We start from the raw sequence: 20,000 nt of genomic DNA, 5'->3' as shown, positions 1-20,000 counted from the left end.
TAGTCTCTCCGCTCCATTTGTTGGCTGAGGTTTGCCAGGCGACTTTTTCAGGGGTAACATTATCGAGAGCTTTGCCGGGAGCTGCTTCATCATGCTCACATCCGAGCCTGCCCAGCACTTGTCACTGTCAATCACAAGGTGATAATACACAGATGATTCTCTCATTTGGTTTAATAAAATCTCTAGGCTTATTTGAACCGCAGTCATTACAGCAAATAATTGCTGCATTGAGGTTTTAGCCCGATCATAGCCTGAGGGATAAGGAAAGACTATTGCTATATGAAGGATTTGGTTGATTTTATTTATTTATTTATTTCTTAACCTTTACTCCCCAGTTGTTCATATTCCTAAAATGAATATTGCATTTGAATCTAGCTCTGGCTTTCTTTATTTAAACTAACATTGTTATTACTTATTATCTGGACGTGAAGTCATCAGTTCTCACTTTTTTATGTCTATGCTGTCAGAGGGTATCACCAGAGACTGCCAATTGCAATTTTTAACTGTCATTTAAACCAAATTGTGGATCTGAATCAGCGGGCCTGCAAGTCTCTGAAGGAATGGGCTGACAGGAGGCATAAGTAGAGAACATATTTCACCCCAGGTTCATATTTGATGGTGCTCTGCAACTAATGCTGCTGAAATCACAAAATATAAATCTTTATTTTAGACAAACACAATCAGACAAGCAAATAATTCCATCAATATAGCAACCTAAGTGGTAAATAAAATTGAGCTACGATGTGGAATGCTATGAACCTATGATACTTCCAACTCCGGGATTTGCATGGGACTGGATTGCAGTATTATTCATTTTCAATACTGTTGCAGATAGGGTCTCGTTGCACAAAAACTACTATGAAATGTAAATCATTTCATGTAATTACTACAGTAGACACAGGAATTTCATGGTACATAACTGACTAAACATATTTGTGGGATTAGAATGACATGTCTACTTTTGATATTATTTTAAATGGAGCAGGGTATATAGTCTGATGCATAATTGCCCTTTACAGGATCAAGTCTTATTTTAGTTTGAATAGGTCACTCAGTCAATTAGTTAATCCAATTTACCCTTTAATTATATTCATTAGTGCATTTGTTTGACCAAACAAGGTCATGATAGTTGATGAGACCAGGAAACACTGGCAAAGACAAAAAAAAAAAATTACAACAGCAGCAGTAAGTATATTCACACCCTTGTTTGTGTCTGACAGACTTTCTCAATGTCAATGAAGACAAAAGCAGTCATAAACTTATTTGTTTTGAGGTGGTCTTTGATTTGTATGTGACAGAGTGTGATGATGACCTTGCATCGCTGGCTGCCCCAATAAAGAAACAGGACACTAATTACTTTTGTCAGTGAAGTGTACTTGGGACAATATACAATCAGATAACAATAATGAAGTCAATAATTTGTATTTACTCTCAAACTTGGACAATGTCATTTCTTCCAATTAATGCAATCACTCATGCATTAAATTAGTTTTTTTTTCTTTTTCACCAAGAATAATAATTAGGGGTAATTGTTAGGAAATCAATCAATCAACAGAATGAACTGGCAATGAACCGTGGTCAAAACCTGAGAAATGTGTGACACAAATGGTTTGGATTTAGCTCGTCTCAGGGGCCTTCAGCTGTATGGCACACTGAGACAGGAAAAATAAGTGCAATTGAGGTGATAGGTCCATGGTTTTTACTTATTTTGCAGATTAAATGTGCCTTAGAATATATTTAGGGTGATTTACTGTCTGGTTTTGTTCCAAATGAGTAAAACTATAACATAACAAAAGCAATAGTGATGTAGCTGTATTTAAACAGGCAGTCAAATGTTGGGGTTATGAGTTGGATAACGTGTGCACAACAATAAAAAAAAAAGTTCAAACTCAGAGGATTAATATGGCATATTTGGGGGACACAGTGGAAAAGATATATTGGTACAACTGCTATCATTCATTCATTCATTCATTCATTCATTCATTCATTCATTCATTCATTCATTCATTCATTCATTCATTCATTCATTCATTCTCCGAACCGCTTATTCTGCTCTATTATTATTATTATTCATATTATTATCATTATTATTAGTAGTAGTAGCATGATGATGAAGAAGAAGAAAAAATCACTTTAACAAATGAAGAGAAGGTCATTGCCTGTTGGGGATAGAGTTTTCTTAGAAGGGTGGCAGTCTTTTCACTTGTGGTATTTTCTGATTTAATTGAGTCAGTTAAAAGCCTGAGAGACAGGCACTTTGCTGATGGGTGGCAGGACATAGTATGTATGGCCTAACAGGTGATGCACCTAACATCTTGACTTTATCCAAGTGCAAAGGCAGATTTGATTTTAAGATAATACAGATTTACCCAGGCTAAACTCTGTAGACAGGCTTCTCCCACAGTATTTGTGGCCACCAGTTGTGAAAAATGACTTTAACTGTGTGTGTGTGTGTGTGGGGGGGGGGCAAGGACCTCAGCACTTAATTTAGCTGGTATGCAGGGTTAACAGGTCACATGATGTCAGGACAATTTGTTCCTGTAAAAGTGGCCAGTCACATTTTAAAAATAATTCAAAATCTCACAGACAATCAACATAGATAAGGACATATGTAATGCTTGTAACAGGTTAAGGTGAACTTTGAAGGTTTTCTAAAATTGTGGATGGTTATATGTTAGATACAGAGTTTTACTGTAATTCTAGTACATTGAATTTGTAATTGTCATGTGGAGTATTTGTGTTTCTCCTGTTTTTTGCTGGGGTTTTCTCTGGTTTTCTCCCTCAGTCCCAATATGAACTAAATATTCTACATTGCCCATATGGGAGTATATAATTGATTATGTGGACACTGTAATTGTGGTGAAATAGGCTTCAGCCTTTAGATGAAACACATCTACCTTTTTTTATTTTTATCTATTATTGCCAATTTGATAGATATCCACCAGAAGCAGGACTGGGCGTTCATGCTTTGCACTGAACATGTGATTTAATTCAGCCAATTGATTGTAACATTCTTGTAGAAAGACGTCATGCTTTATCATTGCACATAGGTGATTAACAGTTTTCAGAATTCACAAAATCCCAGTAATTTTTCACAGCAAAACTTTTTCTATCGTTTGTATAAATTCCAATATTTTTCACAGCAAACCTTTTTCTATTGTTTGCATTGTTTTGTCTTGTTTTGGTTGACTGCTAAACCGGGCGAGCCATTGGCCAGATCTGCACAGGTGAGCAACTTTCTGCGGCAGCAGTAAAACCTGTTTTCTTTTTCACGTGTCTGCAAGTTAGCGAATCGACTTCAAGAAGCTTTGCCAGCCAACCAATGAGAGTCCTTCATTTATCGACTGGACCCACCCATTAAGCAAGTTAGATTGATTTCCGTTTTCTGGCTGTCAAATTATTTAGCTAACGTTCTTTCTTAGCCGGCTGACAGTTAAAGGGGTGCTAAACGCCGAGCAGTTTAAGGAAAAAACAAATCCTGTGGAAATGCAAGTTGAGTTCTCCGCCAAAGTTTTTTTTTAGGTCACTGTCAAAAACGGTGAGTTGACCCAAGCTTTCCGTTCGTCAAGTTTAAAGGACAGACGTCAAAGGATGCAGCTAGTCGAGTTGTTAGCAGAGCAAAAGGCTGCTTGCTAGGCTAACGCAAGCGTTAGGTAACATTAAGCTACTAGCTTGGGTTAGTTAGCTAGTAAACTTAGCCTGAAGCATGCTAACTAGGCTCTAAACCTCAGTGACATGGTGGAAACTGTGTTCCTTTATTACAGATGTGCCCGTCAGGTTGATTTCAGGTTTGCTAGCGTTGTCAAGCTCCTAGCTATTTGACATTGTTTGCTAACCGGTTTTGACAAAGTCTGAGTCGAGTAACACGATAGCGTTGGTTCGTCGTCCAGTCCATATTGTTTGAAACCTGTAGCAGGTGGCGTTTCATTTGTAATAATCTTAAAAGAAAATAGAAAGCGTGTGCGTGCTGCCTCACCGGATGTTGACTTAGGAACTTCTAGGGGAAATACCGATAGATCCATTACGTTAAACGGTTAGCATAACACAGGCTAACATTTATGAGCCCCCCCTTTAAAGCTTTATGAGGTGTACACCTAGTTTTAACACTACTTATTAACTAAACACTCAGCTGACAGCTAGCCGCATTTAGCCAATTTACTCATCAGTTAGTGTGTCTGTGGAAAAATATACATGATTTAATTTTAAAATTCTCCTTCTAGTGATTCCAGTGGATGGCACAAAGGGCATATCTCGTGGGATCTTCACAAAGACAGGGAGACACTAACTCCAACCTCGATGAGTAATGAACTTGAACCCATTCTGGAGCATGTCTACCAATACTAGTCGTAAGGTATAGTTCCACGCAATGCGCTAAATTACCTGATGGTGTTGGCTGCGAAAAGTGTTTCTTTCTCTGGGGCAATATCACATCAAACTTCAAATTCCAGTAGTGCGATGTTGCCTTCCATGTCGATAAACATATTGCACATGCCTTACTTAGATTGAATATCTCCACATTATTGGTCCACTGGTGAGAATAGCCAATGACAGTTGGGGAGTAAATACAAATACTTGACTTCATTGTTGTTCAACACTTGAATTTAGATAACAATATCTAACTTGATAACCGTTTCACCCATTATTTTCTTATAGAAAACTATACTTAGGGTGGTAGCAAGCAATGTGAATCAATTTTTAAAAAAAATTGACATTTTGTTGAGTTGATATAACAAGTGCTGCTTGGTGGATTGTATGCCGATTTGGATTTCAGAAAAAGGGTTTAGTCAGTAAGATGTTTGTTAGCATTGACATCCATGTTGGAATAAACCAGTGAAGTGGTTTGTATATTGTCAGAGAAGGAACATGGTCATCTATAGCATGGCACATATACCAGACCTCTGTGGCAAAATGCTATCTGCATTTAACAGTCAAAACTTAGTGACTGAACAATGAGCAATGTCATTCATTTTTCAGTTGTGCTGGCTAATTTCCCTATTTCTGAGCCCTTTGGACTCCACACTGGCCTCATGTGGTTTTTGTTTTGGGTACCTCTATTCTATACCACGACACCTAAACTTACACTTTTGCATTTGTTTACAATTGTCTTGAATTTCCAAGGAGTGTTGGTGAGCTGAAATTGCATGATGCTCAAATCACAAGTGCCCCCCTGTATCCATTTTTGGCCTTTGCTGTTGTACAATTGTACTGTTTAACCACACTTAATAATAATAATAAATTAAACTTCTATAGCGCTTTTCTAACACTCGAAGTTGCTTTACATAAACGGGGTGAAACAAGATGACAGATAAACATGACACAAACATACAGGGGTGGATGGGAAGGGGGGAAGGAGAAATGGCAGCCACACACGATGCCATCAGTACTCCCCATTTAAACAGATACAAAAGGGCAAGAAAAACAACAGCACTGTAGACGATTTTCTGTAGAGGTTTACTCCCATAGCCTATTCCTCTCCCGAGGTATCCACCAGGTAGTGGCAAATGCCTTGAGTAGTCTTACCCTTTTTCCATTCTCAGCAAATAAACAAGCATGAACTCTTGAGTAGGGAGAAGTAACTTGTCCTTGTCTCGGGGAAATTCACTAGTTTGCTTTATTTCAAGTTCTGCCATCACCCTTTCCCGAGTCCTCAGAAAGCTTAATTGGAATGGGTAGAATTTTAAATACACAGTTGAAGCAACTTGTCCTAGCTGTTTTGGGGGGGAAAAATACTTGAAATTTCTTGCTGTGTGAGAATTTGGTTTAGAGTTTGCTGGGCTCCCTTCCCAGATTACTGGTGTGTTTTTTTAGTGACAGTGACTCCCTCTAATCGGGTAGGACATAAGGAGGCATCTGCTCTCAACTTCTAGAATGCAGATGGAGCTGGGCACAAACAAATGCTGTGTACCTTGTAGGGGAGTAATAGCACTCCTGCTCGGCCTTTTCACAAGGACATAATGATAATAGTAATATTTGTATAGCACTTTTAAATCAATTACAAAGTGCTTCACGTAGGATAAAATGCACACATACAAATACAAGTATACATACATACATACACGCATACATAAATATATGCATGATACATAGACAAAAATGAAAGCACACTACCAAAATAAACAACTAAAGGCAAACAGAGTATTTATAAAGGCTAACCTATAGAAATTAGTTTTCAGCAGCCACTTAAAACAAACCACAGATTCAGCAGATGTGATGGAATGAGGATGGCTGTTCCAAAGTTTAAGAGCTGCAAACGCACGGCCACTACTGGATTTAAAATAAGAACGGGGAACAGATAAAAGGCCTAAATCAGATGATCTGGGTGGCTGACAGCTAGAATAGGGGCTTAACAACTCTGCTGTATATGCTGGGGGCAGGCCATGCAAGGCCTTGTACGTAATTAATAAAATTTGAAATCAATTCTGTGTTTTACTGGAAGCCAATGAAAGCAGGCAAGAATTGGGATGATATATGAAAAATGAGAAAACATAGCATACTATAACCAAGCCTCGGTTCCATAACCACGTAGTGCTAGATTGCATTAACACACTGAGCTCAGCAGGCATTCCTGCCATAGCTGCATTAGTCATTGGTGGACACACATTGTCGTTTTCTGGCCTCCCTGTTGGTGTGTGCTGCTCTGCTCTGCTCGTCTCCAACAACTCCAGTAAGATTGACAGGAACACTACTTTAGGGTGCTCTTGTCTGGAGTCTAACCCTTAGGAGCCGGAAAACAGCTTACAGACTGGCAATTAAACCTGAGAGGTTGGTCACAGCATATGGTCACTGCCCTAGGCAGCCTTGCATAATGACTTGCAAACGGTAGCTCGCTTTACCCAGGGTGTCTGACAATGCTTCTGTTCAACTTTCTCATTCAAATTTTTATGTCCTGTTTTAATTTTTATTTTCAAAAGAGACATCTTTATTACTCTAACAGCTGGCCATGTTTACTTTTCTGAAACGCTTGTATCTATACCTTATGCTATACAGCAGAGATCTGACAGTGAGGAACAGGGTGGACCAGAAGAGCAGAGAGCCAGTCCTGCCCGGCCGCCGTTTGGCAAGAAGCAGCTTCCTGCAATTCCTAGTAATGCAGCCCCCATCACCAAGCCTGCCTCAACAGCCACATTGGCCCAGTCAGCCAATGGCACACATGCTTCTTATGGCCCCTTCTACCTGGAGTACTCACTACTGGCTGAGTTGTAAGTACTGCCTAGGGTCAGAACCAACCTTTTAAAAGGACACATTTATTGTCATTATTTATTTTTCTTTTTGTGTGTGTGTGTGTGTGTGTGCTGGGGTAGATTGGCTGATAGGAATTGAAAATGATGAAATACATTTTCTCCTCTGCTTTGATCTAATTTTGCTTTGTGACATGTCTAATATGCAGCACTCTAGTGATCAAGCAGAAGCTCCCAGGAATTTATGTACAGCCATCGTACAAGTCAGCACTAAGTAAGGATGTTTGCCTTTTTCTGTGCTATGAACTTTTCTGTAAACTATGTATGAATGATCTCATTTCAAAATGCTATGCATTAATTTTTTTAATTCAAAAATCCCTGATTCTGCCCCTCAAAATATATTGTAGACCAAAGTGATTAAGCAACTCACCATGCTGTAATAAGAACTTTAACAGTAATGTGAATAGTGCTTTTTTTCTCAGAAGCATTATGTGTGTTTGAGACCATGAATCTTTTCTTATACAACATGTTGTTTACTGTGTATATAGTATGGCTTGCAATGACTGTATTTGAGGTCCAAATGATGATGCCAGACAAAGATCTTCAAGTAGGTGTCTGTTTTCAGTGTGGTTTGGCGTCATATTCATCAGACATGGCTTGTACCAGGATGGAGTCTTCAAATTTACTGTGTATATTCCTGATAACTACCCTGATGGAGAGTGCCCAGTGAGTACACTACCAACTTGAAGAAGTCTTCTCACCCTGTATAAAAGAAAGAAACACTTGACAGACAGTTCATTGATCTGGGGGGCAAGGCCAGGCAGTTATCTTTTTCAAAGAAATAACCAAATACAACTTATAGGCTACCACATATAGGATTCAGGCTAACAACAATGTTGAAAACTGGTCATGGAAATGTTGCAGTTTTCATAAACAAATGACAAAAAATATTTTTGGTCAAAGGGGAAAAAAGTGACGGATGCTTAATCAGAAAACATTGTTTTCCTATGCTTAATTTCAGAGAGTTGTGTTTGATATTCCTGTTTTCCACCCTCTTGTGGACCCTGTGTCTGGAGAACTTGATGTCAGGAGAGCCTTCACCAAATGGAGGTTTGTTTTCTACTTTAATGCTTGAATCATTGCCTTTTGTATTCCCCTCATTTAGTTCTGTAAAAGGAAAAGCCTTCATTTTCATTAGAATCCATTGTGACAACCCCTTAGTTGCTCACAGTGTACATAAGCCCACATTGGTTGATATTGATACTTTGCCTGTGTTAACATGAAATACATGTTGTTCACTTTCAAAAGGACTTTAGGTTAACCACTACGCTTGGTATACAGCATGTTACAATTACACTTGCTAAGCGTGGTCTGTTATGTTGCTGCAGAAAATAGTAAAACGGAAGACCTACAGTTATTCCAGGGAGGCTTGCCACCGTTCCAGCCAGGTCTTGCTTGTCTCAGGCTGTTTGCTCGGTTAGGTACAGCCTTGCACTTAGTCCACGTGTATCAGTCAGCTGTTGCTCTGCCTAGCATATTGCAGGAACAGGGGAGTCTTTGTGATGGTCACATCAAAGCCCCAGCTGCATTGGAACTGCCTTTTAATGAAAATGAGGGGGGGGGGAAATCAAAAACAAATTTGTATTTGTAAGGACTACTCTAACCAGTTTTCTGGAAACCTTACCATATTTTATTTATTTTATACTCAAGGACTTATCAGTTTGAACGCAATCCCAGTTTTCAGTCTCTTACTTTGAAATGCTGATTAATCTCATGTTTGTCAAGGCAGTATTTTTTGCTTTGGGGTCGAGATCCAACAGGCATCTCTGGCATAATTTTGAATTGCCGGCATACAATGTCATGCACACAGTCATAGTTTGGTTCAAAAATGAAGGAGAATGAAGAAGAGGAAAAACCAAGGGTCGAAGTTCAAAATTTATTCCATAATAAAATGTGTTGCTCAACAAAAAAGTGCTACCAACATGTGACTTAACAAGAGAGTGTAAGTGCAAATGCCCATGTCTTCATCAGTGTTCACTGATGAAGGTTCATCTGTTCTTCATTCTCCAGTCTTCAATGCTGGTGATTGGAACTTTTACGCTCCAGCCAATAATGGATATTTGCCTGGGCACGGATTCCCGTTTCTTCTCTTTTGGATGAATTTTTTTTTATCCTTTTGAGTTGTGAAAGATTTATGGGGCTTGGAGAAATACATGTATTGCCCTGTTTATGTTTTAGTTTGTGTTTGTTTTTTTGGACAGGTTGTAGTTGCATTAATTGAATTAAATAGCCTGAAAAAGAAAGTAACAGTCATAGTTTGGTTCACTATTCTGTGCAGTTATGCCTGCAACAAGTGTTTTGAGTTGGTGCATCTTTATTTTTGGAAAGTACAGACTGAAAAGGTTTGGAGCTTCTTAATTTAAGGTCAATTTTTTTTCTTCATTCACCCCAATTTTGTGGTAGCAGCTATAACTTTTGATGCAGTCTTCTCCTTGTGTTGCCTTGCAGACGGAACCACAATCACATCTGGCAGGTCCTTATGTATGCACGCACAGTTTTCTACAAAATCAACACCATGGAACCACTCAACCCAGAGGCGGCTGTACTGTGAGACCCCCCCCCCCCCTAAAAAAAAGAAAAAGTGATGTACATTTAGTGGTGATTGAAAGTTTGTGAACCCTTTAGAATTTTCTATAGTTCTGCATAAATGTGACCTAAAACATCAGATTTTCACACAAGTCCTAAAAGTAGATAAAGAGAACCCAATTAAACACATAAGACAAAAATATTATACTTGGTCATTTATTTATTGAGGAAAATGATCCAATATTACATATCTGAGTGGCAAAAGTATTTGAAGGTGAAATTGGAGTCAGGTGTGAGTGGGTACTCTGTTTTATTTAAAGAACAGGGATCTATCAAAGTCTGATCTTCACAACACATATTTGTGGAAGTGTATCATGACATGAGCAAAGGAGCTTTCTGAGGACCTCAGAAAAAGTGTTGTTGATGCTCATCAGGCTGAAAAAGGTTATAAAACCATCTCTAAAGAGTTTGGTCTCCACCAATCCACAGTCAGACAGATTGTGTACAAAAGGAGGAAATTCAAGACCATTGTTACCCCAGGAGTGGTCTACCATCAAAGATCACTCCAAGAGCAAGGCGTGTAATAGTCGGCCAGGTCACAAAGGAACCCAGGGTAACTTCTAAGTAACTAAAGGCCTCTCTCACATTGGTTAATGTTCATGAGTCCATCAGGAGAAGTCCAGTCAATTTTATTTGTATAGCCCAATATCACAAATTACAGATTTGCCTCAATGGGTTTAACAGCAACACAACATCCTGTCCTTAGACCCTCTCATCGGATAAGGAACAACGCCCTAAAAAAAAAAAAAAAAAACCAAAAAAAAAACCTTTAACAGGGAGAAAAATTAGGAGGAAACCTCAGGGAGAGCAACAGAGGAGGGATCTCTCTCCCAAGACTGACAATGTGCAATGGATGTTGTGTTTACACAATTTACAGAATACAACATTGAAAGAGGATAAACAGAATTATAATGGAATTACAAATTGTATGAAGAAACACTGAACAACTATGGTGTGCATGGCAGGGTTGCAAGGAGAAAGCCACTGCTCTCCAAAAAGAACATTGCTGCCCCTCTGCAGTTTGCTCAAGATTACACGGACAAGCCAGAAGGCTATTGGAAAAATGTTTTGTGGATGGATGAGACCAAAATAGAACTTTTTGGTTTAAATGAGAACCGTTATGTTTGGAGAAAGGAAAACACTGCATTCCAGCATAAGAACCTTATTCCATTTGTGAAACATGGTGGTGATAGTGTCATGGTTTGGGCCTGTTTTGCTGCATCTGGGCCAGGCCGGCTTGCCGTAATTGATGGAACACAATGAATTCTGAATTATACCAGTGAATTCTTAAGGAAAATGTCAGGGCATCTGTCCGTGAACTGAATCTCAAGAGAACGTGGGTCATGTAGCAAGACAACGACTCTAAGCACACAAGTCGTTCAACCAAAGAATTGTTAAAGAAGAATAAAGTTAATTTTTTGGAATGGCCAAGTCAGAGTTCTGACCTTAGTCCAATCGAAATGTTGTGGAAGGACCTGAAGTGAGCTGTTCATGTGAGGAAACCCAACAACATCCCAGAGTTGAAACTGTTCTGTACGGAGGAATGGGCTAACATTTCTCTAAGCCGATGTGCAGGACTGATCAACAGTTACCAGAAACGTTTAGTCGCAGTTATTGCTGCACAAGGAGGAGGGAGGGGCGGGGGGGGGGACACCAGATACTGAAAGCAAAGGTTCATATGCTTTTGCCACTCACAGATATATAATATTGGATCATTTTCCTCCATAAATAAATGACCAAGTATAATATTTTTGTCTCATTTGTTTAACTGGGTTCTCTTAACCTACTTTTAGGACTTGTGTGAAAATATGATGATGTTTTAGGTCATATTTATGCAGAAATATAGAAAATTCTAAAGGGTTCACAAACTTTCAAGCGCCACTATTTTCTAATTGAGAATATGTGACTTAGTCATAATTAGGCACCAACAATGTCGCAGAGCAGATCATTTAGGTTTTACATATTGGCTTAGGATGTTTTTTTTTTTTGGTCAGTTTCGCAAGAGGAATTATTAAATTTCTTAATTATGGACACTTGTGTGGCTGTGTATTCTGGATTGCCGCTTTCTAAATACTTCAGTCACTTGACATCTCTAGTCAAGTGTCTTTAACCCAGATTTGTTTTTGTTTTACCTCAGGTATGAGAGGGATGTGCAGTTGTTTAAAAGCAAGGTGGTGGATAGTGTGAAACTATGCAACAGTCATCTTTTTGACCAGCCTAAAATAGATGATCCCTATGCAATAAGGTTGGTGAACATTCCCCAATCTTGACATTCCAGATCTGTCACCCCATGAAGAGACAAACAAAACACGCTCTGTATGTGTGTGATGTAACCGCAGGGAGAAAGTGCTACTTATTTCCTCTTTCACTCTGTCTCACACATCTCTGTTCTTTCATAGCTTTTCTCCATGGAACCCAGCTGTTCACGATGAAGCAAAGCAGCGGATGTTCACATATAAAGTACGTTTTTACAGAACCAGTGTTTAACAAGCTTAAGTTTGTTATTATGTAAGTTGTTGGCGTTTAAGTATGAGAAGCGCGTGAATATGGTCTGAAAGTCAGGCTCCTCTAGGCCTCATTTCCCAGAAGGCTTTGATTAGTCACACCACGTGACATCACATGCTCCCATGACATGACTGGTAATTTGCCTTTGTCACCCTAGAGACGGCCTGAGGATCACCACAAGGGAATGCAGGTGTTGGGTCTGTCTTGGGTGAGGCCTGGATCAACACAGCCCTTCAGCAAAGATGACAACGCTCCCCAGAGCTGAGCCTGTACTGCCACATGAAGATCCACTAGAGGGAGACTCAGAGCAGGATTTCATGCCACGGACTTGCCTTAACTGTTCATGTGACTAGAACATTGAAACAGTTGAGTGGACTTCATAGCAACTCTTCGTTTTGCTTGGCTTTAAAAGCATTATAGGCACCTGCTCAAACAGCTTTAGTGTAAGGAAAATAAGTTTGTATTATATGTAAATTGACAGTGTAAACTGGATGTCTTGGCAACACTAGGCTGCAGTGCAATCAAAGAACTATATTTTGGTTTTAGGGTGCTAAATGGTGGCACCTGTAATGTATACCACTTGTTGAAATGGGCTTGACAGTTTATTATTTGAACTTTGAATGTTTCTAGTCCCATAACGGTTGGTGGTCTTAATCCTTTTCATATTAGATAATGGCTAGATTTTTTTTTGTTTTAACTGTAAACTATTGTTTCAAATTGTTTATAATATATATCATGCAAAGCAGGCAAGTACAGTTTTTAATAAGATGCTAAATTAAGCAAGTTTTTTTTTGTTCTCCATTTTCGTTTTTGAATTTAATTTACCCCAAATTGATTTTTAAAGTTTGATGTGTAAATAATGGATGCGGTGCAGAGTTTTGAGTTCAGTAGACATATTTGCTGCTAATTTGGATTGTCTAGATAAAGACTTCTTTCCTCACATCTTTCACTTGACTTTACAAGATCTTTTCTTGTAGAAGTCAAATTTAAGTTAATAAGGTTCCCATACAGGTCTGTGGAAACAAAGTAAATGCTTAGTTAAATATTGAGGTTTTCTAGTGTTCCACAAAATGTATTTTAACACATTGTTCAGTCCAAATACAAATGTATGCATATTTTCAAATAGTTTTAAACTTATGCAGTATTGCATTTGAAGTTGTGAACAATGTTCAACAAGAGAATGCTTTTGCTGTGTTGACGGTCATAAGGTTAGTTACTACGGTGCAAACTCATTGGCTCTATTTTATAGCTGCTGTGAAATGAGGTAAACACTAAATCTCTTATGCTTCACATGCTGTAGAATCGGTAAACAAGTGTGACGTCACCGCCCCACTCTTCCTTCAGCATGGAACTAGTCACTCAATTCTCTGGTTTGTGAATTGTGAATGATAATGCTGTTAAGGCAATGTGAGAATGGAGAGCTTTTCTTTGAAAACAAATAAAGTTTTCCAAAACTTGCACATTGCCTTCTTTAGTTTGGATGGGTCAGATCGACCTTAGGTTGTACAAATGGTAGATGGGAACTCGTACGCGTGCATTCGCACGCACGCACTTAATATATCGCACACAAAATGAATAAAACGTCTTGACATTGGTTCAAATAACAATTTGGTCGTTGCGACCTACTGGCTGCCCCGTCGCTGATGATCATCGCCCACCAGGGGGCACCATGTGTTCACAGTGAAGAGCCTTATTCCACTCCTATCCACTGTGTCGGAGAGAGCCAAGCTTCAAGCGCGGATGTAAAACCTCGCCCGATTGGCTGTCGTCCGGGCGCGGCCATCTTGTGCACTCTGTCAACATTGACCCTTTCCATTCAATCTGTGGTTTATTCGTTAACTTGAAGGGCTGTCCGGAGACGGCGCCACACTCAGAATAACGTTTAGAAGGCGGCTGTCCGAGTCCTAACGCGGCGGGATGAAACCGTAGCCATGTCCTCGGTGGTCCAATCGGATAGCTTGTAAGTAATATGCAAATGTAGTGTTATCGTCGTCACGTCAGCAACAGCGGTAGAGCCGCTGTGCCGTGGTCGCCCGCAGGAGTCCAACTCGAGCCGTAACTTGGCGGATTATATCCCTCTGTCGTTTGACGTTTGTTGTCGCGGTTATCGGTTTCGTTTGGGTAAGTAGCGACACTTTTCTCCCCCGGGGCTTTTAAGAGACACATGGACTCTTGTCGATAGCGTTTCACCATGGCAGCTGTCATCCTGACCGTCCCTGGCGCTCCGCTCGGCTCAGCTGTGCGATGACACTGCTTCGCCGACTGAGCGAGGGAAGCGAGAACTCTTTTAATTAGCCGAAGTCATTAAGATCAGTTATCGCACACCACACAGACCAGCACGGACGCGTCTGTCGCTGTAGTTTCTCTGGAGTTCGCTGTGTTTTTACGCTGTCCGTGGATTAAGTGTGTGTGTGTGTGTGTGGGTGGGTGTGGGGGTGGGGGTGGGGGGGGGAGCGTTAAAAGTACCGTGCGGTTCGTTATGGTGGTCCTGAACTGACAGCGACCAGCACAGTCAAACGGACGGTAAATGGAAGGGGAACCGGCCAGCATCGCTCCACACCGACTTGAAGAGATCTTGACGCGGGGTTGTTACGAGCTACAAATGTCCGACTCTTCGCACGAAAGCGAAAGTTATGCCACAAACACCTAGTTGAGTCGTCATCGGCAACGGACCTCGCCATCCCATCCACCTCCGCTCTCGTCGCCCCTGCCCCCCTCCGCCGGAGAGCGGAGACAGTAGAGACGAAGAAGAGTCACGACTCTGTTTGAATGTTGTGGCCCCGATCGAGTGGTGGTTCTGGGAACACATTTTGTGCGTTTTTGGAGGTGCTGAGCTGAAACGCGTGGGTCTAAACCCGAACCACGTGTGTTCTTCTCGTTTCTAGTTCGCGAACAGTTCATTTCTCTACAGGGAGCGCATCACCTCGCCGGCCCGCCGCCTTAACAAGTGACGCTGGCCCTCCCCGCGAGAGCCGAGGCCATTACTGTGAGAAGAAGGTGATGAAGGATGCTGACTTCGCCGAGGTGAGGTCGGCGAAGAGAGGAAGTGGCCATTTGTTAAAGACGTCTGACCTGGGATGGGATGGGATGGGATGGGATGGGATGGGGGGGGGTGACTGCCCACTTCGGGCAAAACCACCTGGTGTGTTTGTATATTATCGCGGAGTTTTTAATGTATTTATCACGACGTCAAAGACAACAGCTGGGAGTCGACGCCGTGGACTTATTGGGCAGCTTGAGGGGCCATAGGTTAGCGTTAGCGGTCGCTGCTAGCTAACTATATATTAGCCAACAAGCTAAGCTGCTTTGACTCGTTACCACCAAGTTAGTGAGTTGTGCTGTCTGTTTATGGTTGCTAAAAAATAGCTTATTGTGTGTGTGCGTGTGTCTTTTTTTGTTGTTTTTTTTGTTTCCCACGTTGCTAGATAATTTGTCCGGATGAAGCTTGTGTATTTGTACACCCAGGAAAGCTAAAGCATGGACAAGTGGGGTTCATGTCAGGCCAGCTGTAAGATGGCCCAAATAATCAAGACGGTAAAGAAAAGAGTTGAAGGGAGTGCTGTAAACCTGCAGCTGTAGGACGCGCAGCCCCAACTAAAGCAGGAATGGCTTCGTGCAGAGTATCGTGGTACCTGTTGAATCTGCGTATTTGAATGCGTTGTGCAAGTTTGAGGAGAGAGAGAGAGCGCGAGAGCGTTTCAGATGTGCGCCGTGTGGTTTTCAGACTTGTATCAGGATCTGAGTCGGAACCCAAATGCTCTTAAATTGTGACATCCAGCTTTGTCGAGACAGTTTCTACTGTTAACAATTTGTGAATAGTGCTTGGTCACATTCTGGGTAAGGCTTTAAACATTTTGCATCTTTGAATCATTTAATAATCAGATTTATCAGCATAGTCCAATATTGTCTACTGTTACTGGCTATCAAGTGGCATTGTCAAAGGTATACCTCAAGGGATTTGTGAATGAAGATAAAATTACCCCATAATCTGCATGTTGTCCCTGTCGGTGACTGCTGATTGAGATGTAAGTAGATTGAAAAAAGACAGATACTTTGGGGAAAAAAAGACGTACCTTTCAACACAATTGGCACCACACTGTATAAAAGGGTCTGGCCATGGGGTTCTCCTCCTTTTCATTTGCACTTAAGAGCTGAAGTTGGAGGCAATGGCCATTATAAAAGGGGGTACAACATGATGAGTTACTAAGGACATGATGCCATCACCAGCTGGTGGAATAGATACAAATGTGCTTTGGCAGATATTTTGCTCACACCTGAAGCTCTGTTGAAAGGGTGTGGGATAGGTGTGGACAATCTTATCCAGAAAGGGCTAGTGTAGGTGAGGGTTTTTGTTCCGACCAAGCAATTACACACCTGTGTCTCCCAATCAAGTTCCTCAGCGAAGACTCTACTGATTTATTAGTGGGATCAGATGTGTAACTGCTTGATTGGAACAAAAACCATCACCCACACTGGCCCTTTCTGGGTAAGATTGCCCACCCCCTGGTGCAGGGTAATCCTTTTTATGTAACAAATAAAATTGTTTTTCCATCTCATGTTTGTAGTCAGTTGAATCAGGATTTTGATGACCAAGTTGGCCATGGCATTCACGTATTTGATATTTTCATAGGTCATCAAACTATTCTGTGATCTGTTGTGTCCTGTGAGTTTGGGCTCTGTCTTCCAGGGAGTACCCACTCTTATGATCCACCTAAGGATGAAGTGGATCGCATTTTTCAGATTGATTTATTGTGTTCTACTAATTGAGCTGTCCAATCTACAGGTTTGCTTCTGAAATAATGGCATTCAAAAACCCTGTTGAAAAAAACATTCAAACATGTCTCAAATGCTGTAATGCTATGACTTATTTTCCCTCCATCAGCCAAAAAGCTGTAGGTGGTATATGATATTTTCTAAAGAAAAAATTACAATACCACGCATTCGGAAATATGAATGCAACATACATTGACAAGGGCAGTCTCAGCGTGATGCACAACAAAATTAAGTGCTACTGTAGTTCTGAAAAAAAAAACAACTGAACAGTACCTTCCACATATGCATATATTAAATGCATTGCCCTTTAAGCTGTTAAAAGTTCTGGTTCTTTATGCTTTCTCTTGTATCTGTCATTTTACTGAGTTGGACTTCATTTTGGCATTGCGTCCTGTAGCTCTAATTGACAGATGAGATTTTCCGAGAAGAATTAGCCACTTTGCTTGATGTGCAAGTGCTCATCAATGGATTTCTCCCATTCTCTCATTTTGTGATCTGTGGTTAAAAAAAAGAAATCCAACCTGTGCCACATATAGAAGAAAAAGTTCAAAATGCCACTGAACTTTACATTGCTGCATGGTGGTGGTATACGTAGCTTGTACAGGGGTTTCCCCTAAAGATGATCATGTGGCTCAGTTTAGAAAGTGTGCTTTCCAAGAGGTCTTGACATTAAAACATGGTTAAAAGAATTGGGTTGATCCGTGTTTTATGTCTAAAATTGTAGACCCCCGATTATGTGGTCCCCCTCTCCTCAGTAGTATCACTAACTCTTCACTTGCCACTAAACACCAGTGGAGAAGCGGGTCTGTGTTTTTGCCCCTGTGTGTGTGGTTACGCTACATATGATTGGCCCAAATATTGTCTCATCGGCTTCTGTTGATCTAAGATTGCACAAAAAAGTGTGCATACATGTACATGATAACCTCATCTGCCTCTGTCCCTGACTGCCTAAATGCTATCAGCTGTCTCCACCTCCCACACATTTTGCAGTACAGGCGGCTTTAGTGCTGGGGTGGATCAGGAGGTCTTTGAACAGGAAGAGGCACCTGGCTGGTGGCTGGCAGTTGGTTTGCATCAGCTGCTTTACTACACATGTGAAAGCCACGGATGATGGATAACCAAGTGTGTCAAATGTATTCCCAACCTTTTATAGAAGTAGCTATTACCTAGTCAGAAGTCTCTGTTGACTCTTGCTGGACTTGCTATCTAGTGAAGACCTACAATCCATTAATTTAACAAACGGTGATATTCGTTATTTAACTGACTGGCTTCACAATACTATTTGGTGGAGAAAGACTTTGCCAAATTCTAGATAAGGCCATGAAGCGTTGGGTGACACACACACACATGCATATGCACACTGTCCCTTCTCTTCATGCTGTTGTCTTTATTAGAAACTATGAACCAATGTTGAATTAAACCATGTGTTATTGAGTAACAACACATACTGCATTTCTGCCATTGTTTCTTTTTTTTTTTTCAACCTGATTTTTTTTTCTCTCTCTCTCTGTACAGGCATCAGTATAATGGACATACAATAGTTCTATAGACTGTGACGCTCCTCAGCACCAGCTTGGATTCTGTGGAATTCCAAAGGCACCTTTGACGCCTCAGGCTCCACCATGGATTTCTTTGACGACCCCAACCTTTTTGTTGGAGGGCTAGCGGAGCTGGATGAGGAAAGCTTTGCCCCTGGACCATCACTCGTGGATGAGCTGAATCTTGGCACCGACTTTGAGCCCCTCCAAGTGGAGTCCCTGGGCCCAGGGAAGAACCAGGGAATGGTTGTTCCAGCCTCATCCGCATCCTCCCAACAAGCCATGCCTGCTTACAGACCGCAGATGAGCCACTACACAGCTATTAAGACACATAACCCTTTGGGACAGGCCTTTCCTGGCACTGGGGGCACAGGTGGTGGCATGATTGCACAGCAACATGGCCAGTATCACAGTGTCTCCATGAGCCAAGCTCCTCAGTCCAATGGGCTGTTCTGTAACAGCAGCAGTCCAGTATGGGGCAGTCAAGACCAGAATGGCAATATGTACCACCCTTTGTCTCAACAACATCAGCAGCAACTGCACAACCAGCAGCTTCATCTTAGACAACAACAAACACAGCAACATCAACCCCACCCATGTCATCAGCAGCAACAGAGGATGCAGCACCTACAGCATCAGCAGCAACAAGGCCATCATCAACAGCTGATAAACCAGCATCAACAAATTAACACTCAAGCTCTCCGCCTGCAGCAACAGCATCACAACTTCCCCTTTCACCAGGGAGGTCATCTTCAGAGTCAACAACATGTTCACCATAGTCAACAGCAGGTCCAACATCAGCTCACTATAGGAGGAGCAAGGTTCCATCCTAGGGCTGTACCCACATCTGGAGCTCTGCCTAGTAAGTCTTATTTGGAGACCCAGCATGTCTCCTTGGCTGGGACTGCACTCCAGCAGCAGCAACAGCAGAGTGGCTACCAACTACCCAGGGGAGGTCAAGCCTTCCCTGGACCAGGACCAGAAGACCAAAGCCTGTCCTTTTCCATTCAGTCGTCACCCGTGGCTCATAGCCTTCCTGCATGCTCGGTCAGCTCTGCCACTGCCTACCAACCTTCTCAGTACCCCGCTTACCCTGGAGAGCCAGACATACCCAGTCTTGGTCAACAGTCTTTACCCTCAGTCTCTGGACCCAGCACTACTGGTTCCCTCTCTTCCTCAGTGTCTGATCTCTCAGGGACTGGATGTGAATTTTCATCTACACAAGTAATGGGTCAGCAGCAAACTCAGGTCTCGGCTAACCAGGCTGAGGACTGCCCTTTCCGGACATTGCACTGTTCCGAACAGACCCAGGGGAGCTACAGTTCATCAGAGATGTTTAGTCCAACTTTGAACTGTTACC

The 20,000-nt window shown here is 41.4% G+C and overlaps 2 protein-coding genes across 5 annotated transcripts in view; both read left to right on the top strand.

Annotated features, from left to right (window-relative positions):
* Positions 1 to 3,400: 3,400 nt before the first annotated feature.
* Positions 3,401 to 13,786, top strand: aktip (akt interacting protein). 2 transcript variants are annotated; one of them, XM_056278655.1, is made up of 10 exons: positions 3,401 to 3,538; positions 4,221 to 4,351; positions 6,991 to 7,199; positions 7,388 to 7,452; positions 7,804 to 7,904; positions 8,200 to 8,288; positions 9,687 to 9,785; positions 11,962 to 12,069; positions 12,224 to 12,284; positions 12,487 to 13,786. In XM_056278655.1, the coding sequence occupies exons 2-10, from the start codon at positions 4,304 to 4,306 to the stop codon at positions 12,592 to 12,594; spliced, it is 888 nt and encodes a 295-aa protein (XP_056134630.1). In that variant the 5' UTR covers positions 3,401 to 3,538; positions 4,221 to 4,303; the 3' UTR covers positions 12,595 to 13,786. The 2 variants fall into 2 exon arrangements, with proteins under 2 accessions (XP_056134630.1, XP_056134629.1); XM_056278654.1 differs by having other exon boundaries at positions 6,988 to 7,199.
* A 577-nt stretch (positions 13,787 to 14,363) lies between these two features.
* The window catches only part of chd9 (chromodomain helicase DNA binding protein 9), a 142,808-nt gene continuing 137,171 nt past the window's right edge, over positions 14,364 to 20,000 (top strand). For all 3 annotated transcript variants that reach the window (XM_056279213.1, XM_056279214.1, XM_056279212.1), the window contains exons 1-2: positions 14,364 to 14,450; positions 18,618 to 20,000. The exon at positions 18,618 to 20,000 is cut by the window's right edge and continues 293 nt beyond it. In XM_056279213.1, coding sequence (XP_056135188.1) covers positions 18,725 to 20,000 — 1,276 coding nt within the window. In that variant the 5' untranslated portion in view covers positions 14,364 to 14,450; positions 18,618 to 18,724. The remainder of the gene's footprint in view (positions 14,451 to 18,617) is intronic.

This window comes from Lampris incognitus, chromosome 4 (genome assembly GCF_029633865.1).
Source record: "Lampris incognitus isolate fLamInc1 chromosome 4, fLamInc1.hap2, whole genome shotgun sequence".
NCBI classification, from domain to species: Eukaryota; Metazoa; Chordata; class Actinopteri; order Lampriformes; family Lampridae; genus Lampris; species Lampris incognitus.
The sequence above is the reverse complement of the archived record's forward strand: the minus strand, read 5'-3'. Positions and strand labels throughout refer to the sequence as shown.